Source organism: Muntiacus reevesi, chromosome 1 (assembly GCF_963930625.1).
Source record: "Muntiacus reevesi chromosome 1, mMunRee1.1, whole genome shotgun sequence".
Classification (NCBI taxonomy): domain Eukaryota; kingdom Metazoa; phylum Chordata; class Mammalia; order Artiodactyla; family Cervidae; genus Muntiacus; species Muntiacus reevesi.
In genome coordinates, this window is record NC_089249.1 from 196,392,975 (window position 1) to 196,403,963 (window position 10,989).

Here is a 10,989-nt window from a genome sequence, read left to right on the forward strand (position 1 = left end):
ATGACTTGGCAGTATACAGAAAAAGGCCATGTTTGGGGTGTGGAAAACCCTTCCCAAAGAAACCGGTGTTAATTGAGATAATAACAATCAGCTGTTGTCTACCTAGTATCGTATTTTTTTTCCCTAGCATCATATTTTAAGTGACACTGGCCACCTGATGCGAAATACTGACTCATTGGAAAAGACCCTTATGCTGGGAAAGATGGAAGGCAGGAGGAGAAGGGGATGACAGAAGAGGAGATGGTTGGATGGCATCATCGACTCAATGGACATAAGTTTGAGCAAACTCAGGGATATAGTGAAGGACAGGGAAGTCTGGTGTGCTGCAGTACATGGTGTCGCAAAGAATCGGACGTGACTGAACAACAACAACAAAGGCATCTACTTGGAGGTGGTGACTGTTGCCATGGGCTTGAGAGAAATCTCCCAGGAAATGGTTACCAAGGACAATAATGGACTGAAGAGTGAGGACCAGGACAGATCTCTACCCTGTTATCCTAGCCTGAAATTGGTGAAACTCTCAAGGGATCATCTCCTGCCTCCTTTTTCATGGTGGAGTATTTGATTACTGGAGTATTTGGAGATTCTTACCATAACATTCTGCATGATTCAATGTGATGATACTGGCCACCCAGTTGAAGACAGGATAATGTGGGATGCAGCTGCAGTAGTAATTTCCAATTCCATTTCTGCAGTATGCTTTCCGCTTGCACCTTGCCCGCCCAGTCGCACACTCATCAATATCTGCGAATCAAGAGAAAATAGCATTAGAAAATATCACTTTTTATTCTCAAAAAACCATATTGCTTTCCTTTGCCCATGAAATCTCTACTACCCAACATCACTTATGAAATGTACCTAGAACATCTGTCCTTGGTTAAGATGATTCAATATAGAGATGACAATTCTCCTGAAGTTACCTTATAAAGCCAGAGTAATTTCTAGGATACACTGTTGAGTGAAATAAAGTTCAGAAGGCCTTCTCTGATATCCTATCAAAAGGATCAAGATCACAGAAGACAAGGAAGGATTAAGAATCTCTCACAGATTAGATGAGGCAGGACTGAGATGACGAAATGCAATGTGATACTCTGAAATGGCTCTTAGAACAGGAAAAAACGGGGATGGATTTTAGGGGGAGAACTGGCAAAATCTGCATAAAGTCTCTAGTCCAGTTGATATTATTGTACCAATATTCATCCTCTGATTTTGCTCACTGTATGAAGGTTGTCATATCATTGGCTGACCTTAGAGAACTGAGGAAAAGCTCTACAGAATTCATTGCACTGTTTTGCAGTTTTTCTTTAAGTCTCAAACTGTTTCAAAATACAACATCTAAAAAAATACATCCAATATTATATGACTCCAAGATAGAAAGTAGAATGGTGGGTGCCAGGGACTAGGGGGAGAGAAGAGGGAAGTTAGTGTTTAACGGGGAAAGAGTTTCAGTTCTGCAAGATGAAAAATGTTCTGTAGATGAACGGCAGCAATGGTTGTACAACAGTGTGAATGTACTAAATAACAGTGAAGTACAATAACAAAGTAGTCAATGAATAACAGTGAATAACAATAACAATGATTAAAATGTTGAATTGCATTATACGTATTTTACTACAATTGAAAAAAACAATTTAAATAAATAAATACATTATCATATGATTCCACTTATAGGAGGGCCCTAAAGGAGTCAAATTAACAGAGATAGAAATGATGGTGGTTGCCAAGGGCTGGGGAAGGAGTAGGAATGGGAATTTAGCATTTAATGGGTACAAGTCTCCCATTTGAGATGATGAGAAAGTTCTGTGGTTGGATGGTAGCGTTGGTTGCACAATAATGTGAGTGTATTAAACACCACTGAAAGATACACCTGGCTTCCCAAGTGGCTCAGTGGTGAAGAATCTGCCTGCCTACGCAGGAGACAGGAGACGTGGGTTTAATCCCTGGATCGGGAAGATCCCCTGGAGGAGGAAATGGCAACACACTCCAATATTCTTGCCTGGGAAATCCCATGGACAGAAGAGCCTGATGGGCTACAGTCCATGGGGTCTCAAAGAGTTGGACACGACTGAGCGACATGATAAATTGTAATTTATACATTTTGCCACAGTAAAATGAAGTTTAAACGGAATAAATGCATCTTAAATAGTCTACTATTTTCTGTTTTACCTAATGAATTGACACAACACCACCACCAAACAGTTAACCAGTCCCAGCAATTAGGATTCAGGAGTGGTATTGCCCTTGGCATTTAGATTGACCTTTAGAATTTGTAGAAATTAAAGAGATTTGGCCAGAGCTGATGAGAGTAGTGAAAAGTGAAACTGAAAAGCTAAGTTGGGACCACATCACAGAAGATGCTGAGTGATGAGAGAGTTTATTCATTTGTTCCTTTGGGGAACACTTATTTGTTGGGCATCTGCCATGTGATATTGTTATTTTTCCTATGCATTGAGTGATAAACAAAAGAGATTCTCCCTGCCCTTGTGGAATCCTTAGAACCCCTGCAAAAAAAAACCAATCACCAGTGCTTGAGACTTTAAGAGTCCAGGGTCCTGAGAACTCCACTTTTCTCTGAAGAAAACCCAAGCCAATATCAGGGCTCACTAAGCCAGCATTAGGATGCACATGAGAAGAAGGCAAGGGCTGGGGGCTTCTATAGGGATGTGGAGGCAGTCCTGATACTTTCCACTTTGTAATATCATTGTACCATTGTAGTACCAGCACCACTAGGTGACACAGTATTTGAGACTAAGAAGGTTGCCCCTGGTCCCTTTCAAATGCCAAGATGAATGCAGACTTCTTCTTTACCTTCACATTTCTGAGAGGACCCCTGAGACTGAAATCCATCTTTGCAAACGCAGGTGCCATTTTTGAGGCAGTTAGCATTTTCTTGGCATGGAGGACAGGAAACTGCAAGGAACACAGAATTCATTCATTCATTTGTTTGTTCATTTCATTCAAGAAATACTCATTGAGCACCTATGATGTACCAGATGCTGCAGTCGCAAGAACCTCCTCCTGGGAATAGCTTATTGGCATCCTTTTGGAATTCATCCTACTGCTGAACATAGATTCTCACCATGCCCCACCCATTCCCCACCTCTGCCACCAATACCACTTTTGCTTGTCAGTAGAGCTTCCAGATTTCAGCACCTGTGTTTCCTTACTGAGGGCTTCCTCTGGCCACTAGCATCCTTTTTGAGCACCACATGCTGGTTCTCAAGGTCTTCTTCCCCAGGGAGTAGTTTCCTCAAACAGTGATGGACTGACTGAGTCAGTGGATTAAAAATAAACCAGCTTCTCATTCTAGATATGAATCAGCTAACCAGAATAATTAACAACAAAAACTGCAACAATAAAGCTGTTTTTTGCTACATGTATTGGGGGCTGGTGGTGCCAGAGAAGACTCTTGAGAGTCCCTGGGACAGCAAGGAGACCAAACCAGTCAATCCTAAAGGAAATCAACTCTGAATTTTAACTGGAAGAACTAACGCTGAAGCTGAAGCTCCAATCCGTTGGCCACCTGATGTGAAAAGTTGAGTCATTAGAAAAGACCCTGATGCTGGGAAAGATTGAGGGCAGGAGGAGAAGGTGTTGAGAGAGGATGAGATGGTTTTATGGCATCACTGACTCAATGCACATGAGTTTGAGCAACTTCTGGGAGATGGTGAAGGACAGGAAAGCCTGGTGTGCTGCAGTCCATGGGGTTGCAAAGAGTCAGACATGATTTAGTGATGGAAAAACAACAATGGAGGGCTGGAAAACAGGAAACACGAGGAGGATAACCAACAAACGAATAGTGTAGAAAAGTGAGGTTCATGTATGCAACTACAAAAACAAACCAAGGTGTCTTTTTTTCTCATTGAAGTATGAAGTGTTTGCAATGATAGTGAAGGACAAAGAAGCCTGGTATGCTGTGGTCCATGGGATTGCAGAGTAGAATATGACTGAGAAACTGATCAATAACAACATACTCACCTCCAGCCTTCTTTGCTTCCAATCCTGACAGAGCCAGGAGGACACTGAGACCTAGAAGAATGAGGACAGAGATAAAGCAGATGGGAGATGCCCTGAGGCTCCACCTGACTGAGGCCTCAGTGAGTTGGGGGACTTTGTCTCCTCTTGTCAAGTCATATGTGTGCTAGCTTCACTGTAGATTCTTCTAGACTGGCTATAAACACTAATGTCACAGAAGGGCATCATACACTACTGATTACAGCTATCAGAGACTCTATACCCAAATCCAATGTGTGTGGGACAACGGGAGCTCCCTCAGCAATAAGCAATCCTCTGACACCAGCTGGGTATCCTATAATTATTTTTTCCCCAATTGTTTTTATTAGTTGGACGCTAATTACTTTACAATATTGTAGTGGTTTTTGCCATACATTGACATGAATCAGCCATGGATTTACATGTGTTTCCCATCCTGAACCCCCTCCCACCTCCCTCCCCGTCCCATCCCTCTGGGTCTTCCCAGTGCACCAGCCCTGAGCACTTGTCTCATGCATCCAGCCTGGACTGGCGATCTATTTCACACCTGATAATATACATGTTTCGATGCTGTTCTCTCAGATCATCCCACCCTCATCTCCTCCCATAGAGTCCAAAAGTCTGTTCTATACATCTGAGTCTCTTTTTCTGTCTTGCATATAGGGTTATCGTTACCATCTTTCTAAATTCCATATATATGTGTTAGTATACTGTATTGGTGTTTTTCTTTTTGGCTTACTTCACTCTGTATAATGGGCTCCAGTTTCACCCACCTCACTAGAACTGATTCAAATGAATTCATTTTAATGGCTGAGTAATATTCCATTGTGTATATGTACCACAGTTTTCTTATCCATTCGTCTGCTGATGGGCATATAGGTTGCTTCCATGTCCTGGTTATTATAAACAGTGCTGCAATCAACATTGGGGTGCATGTGTCTCTTTCAGATCTGGTTTCCTAGGTGTGTATGCCCAGAAGTGGGATTGCTGGGTCATATGGCAGTTCTATTTCCAGTTTTTTAAGGAATGTCCACACTGTTCTCCATAGTGGCTGTACTAGTTTGCATTCCCACCAACAGTGTAAGAGGGTTCCCTTTTCTCCACATCTTCTCCAACATTTATTGCTTGTAGACTTTTGGATAGCAGCCATTCTGACTGGCATGTAATGGTACCTCATTGAGGTTTTGATTTACATTTCTCTGGGTATCCTATAATTAAACTCAGTTCTTTTTTTCTCTTTTTCCCTCCCACTCTTTTTTAGATTTTTTTCTCATATAGATCATTACAGAGTACTGAGAAGAGTTTCCTGTGCTATAAAATAGATCCTTGTGCTATGCTAAATTGCTTCAGTCGTGTCCAACTCTTTGCGACCTTGTGGACCCACCAGGCTCCTCAGCCCATGGGATTCTCCAGGCAAGAATACTGGAGTGAGTTGCCATGCCCTCCTCCAGGGGATCTTCCCCACCCAGGGATCAAACCCACGTCTCTTATGTCTCCTGCATTGGCAGGTGGATTCTTTGCCTCTAATGCTACCTGGGAAGCCTAAAATAGATCCTTATTAGTTATCTATTTTTTATTTTTCTAATGCAGCATGGCACGTGGGATCTGAAGTTCTCCAACCAAAGATCAGACCTGTGCTCCCTGCAGCAGAAGCGCAGAGCCCTAACCACTGGGATAGGGAATTCCTCTATCTATTTTATATAGAGTAGTGTGTATGTGTCAATCCCAACCTCCGAATCTGTCTCTCTCAACTCAGTTCTGACACTAACTCCCCAGGAAGAGCATCAGATATCCCAGGGTAAGGGCTCAGTCCCAAAGACTTCAGATGCCCATCACAATTCCAAGTTGTCCCCTGGGCTTCTGACCAACTGGCTATGGATTGGATATTCCAATGACTCCCTCTTTGGGTTCAATTAATTTGCTAGAGCAGTTCACAGAACTCAGAGAAGCCATTTACTTACTGGATTACCAGTTTATTGTAGGAGGATATTGGGCTTCCCAGGTGGCACTGGTGGTAAAGAACCTGCCTGCCAATGCAGGGGACATGAGACGCGGGTTTCCCTGGGTTGGAAAGATTCCCAGGACAGCATGGAAACCCACTCCAGTATTCTTGCCTGGAGAATTCCGTGGACAGAACAGTCTGGCGGGCTACAGTCCATCGGGTCACAGTCGGACATGACTGAAATGACTTGGCACGCATACATAGAAGAATATATCTCAGAAAGAGCCAATGGAAGACACACACTGGGCAAGGTATGAGGAAGGGGGTGGGGATTCCGTGCCCCTTCCAGCCACTACTTTCCTCAAATCTCCATGTGTTTGCCAACCCAGAAGCTCTCAGAATCCCATCATTTTGGGGCTTTTGTAGACACTTCACTGGGCATCCCTGGTGGTTCAGTGGTCAAGAATCTACCTGCCAATGCACGGGACGGAGGGTCGATCTCTGGTCGGGGAAGATCCCACATGCCATGGGGCAACCAAGCCAGTGTGCTGCAACTACTGAAGCCCGTGCACCCTAGAGCCAGCACTCCACAACAAGAGAAGCCCCCACAATGAGAAGCCTGTGCACCACAACCAGAGAGTAGTCTGCAAGCAGTGACGAAGATCCAGCACAGCTGAAAAACAAACAAACAAACAACAACAACAAAAAAACAACTAAACCCTCAAGCCTCTGCATTTTCCTTGTGAGTGCTTTTCTGACACATAAAGAAGAAATATGACCATAGGGTGGGGGTCAGCAAACTATGGCCTTGGGCCAAATGCAGACCCCTACCTGGTTTTTGTGCAGCCCATGAGCTAAGAATTGTTTTTAGTGGTTTTTAAATATATATATTTTTTAATCAAAGAGAATATAGTGCATGCATGGAATGTGGAAATTACCTGAAATTCCATTCCTATGTCTATAAATCAAGCTTTATTGGAACACGGCAGTGCCTATCCGTTCAGGAAAGGTCGGTGGCTGCTTTTATTTATTTATTTATTTATTTACTTTTTTGTGGGGGGTTTCCAATGCAGTTTTGTGAAAACCCCACTAGAAAAATTCCAAAAGATCTGTCCCACTCTGTGGCTGCTTTTATAAAGCAACAAGCAGAGTTGAGGCATTAAGACAGAGATCAAAATGGCCCACAAAGCTGAGAATAGTGATTACCTGAATCTTTACAGAAAGAAAAAATTAGTTCACTTCTGTCATAAACTAATGGCCATCACGTGCTTGCCTCTAAGAACTGCTTACAAACGGCCTAGGCTTAAACTGTGTTTGATTCCTCCAGTGGTATTTTTTATTATCTTGAAGTCTCTAAAGCCCAGAGCAGACAGGTGGGTAGGTTCCAGTTACTATAGTATACTAAGCGATGGTCCTCCAAGTTTGGACCCACATAGTGGTCAGTCAGCATGTTAGATGCTTGCCATGTCCCCTAAGACTACCTAGAAAGGGGTTGCACAGTAAGCAGATAACTTATGGTGAAAGTGAAAGTGAAGTTGCTGAGTCGTGTCCGACTCTGCGACACCATGGGCTGTAGCCCACCAGGCTCCTCGGTCCATGGAATTTTCCAGGCAAGAGTACTGGAGTGGGTTGCCATTGCCTTCTACAGGGGATCTCCCCAACCCAGGGATCGAACCTAGGTCTCCCGCACTGCAGGCAGACGCTTTACCGTCTGAGCCACCAGGGAAGCTTCCTGTATCTTTCTGTAAAAGGGTGTTTTTTTGCAGCCCGTGAAGGGCATCAAGAAGCACAGGAGGAGGACTGGAAGATACACAGCCCAGATTCTTTGCCCTTCTAAGGCACATTACACGCTGAAAGGATACCCAGAAGGACTGGAGTACCAGTTACCCACAGTGCTAACTCCTCACCGTCACTCTTCTCTCTTCCCTCTTTGGCTTTCCGTCCCAAAGGGCCCTAAAACCTTCTGGGATTCCTTCCCAAACGTGTGTTTGTGCTCAGTCACTTCAGTTGTGTCTGATTCTTTGGGACTCTACGGACTGTAGCCCACCAGGATCCTCTGTCCATGAGATTCTCCAGGCAAGAATATTGGAGTGGGTTGCCATGCCCTTCTCCAGGGGATCTTCCCCACCAAGCGCTCGAACCGACATCTCTTATGTCTCCTTCATTAGCAGGCATGTTCTTTACTACTAGCACCATCTGGGAAGCCTAAATTAATTAAACCTAAGTTTTTGTCTCAGTTCTGCTTTGGAGGAGAGCAACTAAGAGACTTGGTATCAGACTTTGGAGTAGGACACACACACACAGGAATTTCTGGAGAAAGTGCCAAATTCTGGAAAGCAACCAAAGCTGGGGTATCCAGGGTAATGGAGGGTGGAGAGAATTCTTTGTTCTACTCACCAGAGAGTAGCAACAGGCACCTGCTTCCCATAGCAGTCGAGGTTCCCGGAACGACAACCTTAGAAGCACTCCCAAGCAGGATGTGGCAAGGGTTCCTGGGATAAATAAGCCCCATGAGGATTTATTTTGGATGGTCACAAAATTTAGCAGGCAGGTGGTTCATTGTTTATCAAAACCCTTTCATTTCTACCTGTCTTTTGACTCAACAACTCCAATTCTGGGAAGTAAGCAAGGTTCTACAAGGATGATTATAGCATAATGGCTTCTAGAAGCAAGGTTAGTAGTAGTAGTCGTCGTCACTCAGTCCTATTCGACTCTTTGCCACCCTTTGGACTGTAGCCCTCCAGGCTCCTCTGTCCATAGGATTCTCCAGGCAAGAACACTGGAGTGGGTTGCCATGCCTTCAGGAGATCTTCCCAACCCAGGGGTCAAACCCGCATTTCTTAAATCTCTTGCACTAGCAGGGAGGTTCTTTATCACTAATGCCACTTGGGAAGCCCAAACCCCCTTGTCGCCTAGGTCTAAACTTGGAATATAAATAAATGAGGCCATTTGGGGATCTGGAGGGAATAATTAGAACTCTGGAGATCTGGAGACCATGGACTTTACCTCAAGACATTCTGTATGTTGGCATGTGCCAGGAGTTACACTTTGTTACTTCCTGATCCTTTCCCTTCTCTCAACATTCATTTTCCTTTTTGACTATACTTCCCTTCCAAAAGCCTACCCTAAGATAAACTATAGAAACTCTCAATGTAGAGAAACCCAGTCTAGTTAATGGTTATTCTTTTTTTTTAAAGACTCTTTCAAAACCAGTTTAACTGAAGTGAATATCGTATGTGAAAAGGGTGATAATATTTTTCGGAAGAGCTGAGACCTCTAGTGATATTGATTTCTTTTTTTTAACCACTTTACTGAGGGATGGTCATCATGTAAAAAGCATGCGAGAGTACATATTTTATGTATATAACTTGACAAGTTTAGAAATAAATATACACATATGAAACTATCACTACCATCAAGGACATAAACATATCCATCATATCTGAAATTATCCTCCTGCCCTCTTTATGATTTGAGTGTGTGTGTGTGTGTGTGAATAACACTTAACATAAGATCTACCCTCTTAGAAAATTTTAAGTATACAATACAATACCATTAGCTATAGACACTAAGCTGTCACTGGAGTTTTTCATCTTGTGTAATTAAAACTTTATACCCTATGACCTTCCCCTCCCATCTCCCTCCCTCCCCTGGAAAACATCATTCTAGTCTCTGCTTCTAAGCATTTGACTACCGTAGTTTCTACATCTAAGTGAGACCATATCGTATTTGTTTTTTGGGTCTGTTTATTTCACATATCTAGCAACATTGATTTAGAGAGGTTTTTTTTTTTAAAGACTTATTATAAAAAATACATTTTACTTCACAAAGATAGAGAGAAAAATGAACCAAGTTTCACAAAGCAGTATTTGCTTCAGACTCTATTCATTGAAACTTTCTTATTCTAGTTCTTCTTAAGCCCCTCAACACACAATTCATGATTTCTTTTGCGTATTTGAAGACATTTTACTATGTTCTATACATACTAAACTGAAATGGGGAAATAAATATGAAACAATGTCCCTAGAGCACCTTTCAAGAGATAAAGCATGGCAGAAACCAGTACAATATTGTAAAGCAATTATTTTCCAATTAAAAATAAATTTTAAAATAAATTTAAGTTTAAAAATAAAGCAACAAGACACCTAATGAGCTATCCTTTAAAATCTTTCCAGAGCCAGTGTATTATTTTAAGACCCAAGATCACAAGCAAAGCACATTCTATTTTCCGTGGAAAAAACGCAAAACCAGTTCCTCCTTACCCACAAGACGAAAGTCCTCGCTGGTAACCCAGTCTGGTAGCTTCTCCGAGCTAACAGCAACCAAAACAGGAAGTACATCTCTTCTTATCTCGAGCTTTAGTTTCTCAAGGAGTCTTGTGGCTGGATGAGATGACTGCGGCCATTGGTAGTGAGGTGGTAACATGCAGGAAGGCCAAGGCCCCGCAAATGGAGGAAATAGGCTGCAGGAGCCAGACATTTTTTATCTTTCTCTTAAGCGGCAGAAATGCAAAAAGGTTGTCTGAGGAGGCCTTACAAATAGCTGAGAAAAGAAGAGAAACTAAATGCAAAGGAGACAAGGAAAGATATGCCCATTTGGATGCAAAGTTCCAAAGAATAGCAAGGAGAGATAAGAAAACCTTCCTCAGTGATCAGTGCAAAGAAAGAGAGAAAAACAATAGAATGGGAAAGATTAGAGATCTCCTCAAGAAAATTAGAGATACCAAGGGAAAATTTCATGCAAATATGAGCACAATAAAGGACAGAAATAGCATGGACCTAACAGAAGCAGAAGATATTAAGAGGAGGTGGCAATAACACACAGAAGAATGATACAGAAAAGATCTTCATGACCCAGATAACCACAATGGTGTGGTCACTCACCTAGAGCCAGACATCCTAAAATGCCAGGTCAAGTGGGCCTTAGGAAGCATCACTATGGACAAAGCTAGTGGGGATGATGGAATTCCAGTTGAGCTATTTCAAATCCTAAAAGATGATGCTGTGAAAGTGCTGCATTCAATATGCCTACAAATTTGGAAAACTCATCAGTGG

The 10,989-nt window shown here is 42.6% G+C and overlaps 1 protein-coding gene and 1 non-coding gene across 2 annotated transcripts in view; both read right to left on the reverse strand.

Moving 5' to 3' along the window:
• LOC136166713 (putative adhesion G protein-coupled receptor E4P) overlaps window positions 1–10,241 on the reverse strand; it is a 36,080-nt gene extending 25,839 nt beyond the window's left edge. The window contains exons 1-5 of the mRNA XM_065933374.1: window positions 10,198–10,241; window positions 8,333–8,427; window positions 3,979–4,029; window positions 2,809–2,910; window positions 592–744 (exon numbers count right to left, since the gene is read on the reverse strand). Coding sequence (XP_065789446.1) covers window positions 592–744; window positions 2,809–2,910; window positions 3,979–4,029; window positions 8,333–8,363 — 337 coding nt within the window. The 5' untranslated portion in view covers window positions 8,364–8,427; window positions 10,198–10,241. The remainder of the gene's footprint in view (window positions 1–591; window positions 745–2,808; window positions 2,911–3,978; window positions 4,030–8,332; window positions 8,428–10,197) is intronic.
• Window positions 6,991–7,055, reverse strand: LOC136156809 (U7 small nuclear RNA). The gene has a single exon (XR_010661272.1). It is a non-coding gene; the product is annotated as a U7 small nuclear RNA (small nuclear RNA).
• Window positions 10,242–10,989: the final 748 nt, after the last annotated feature.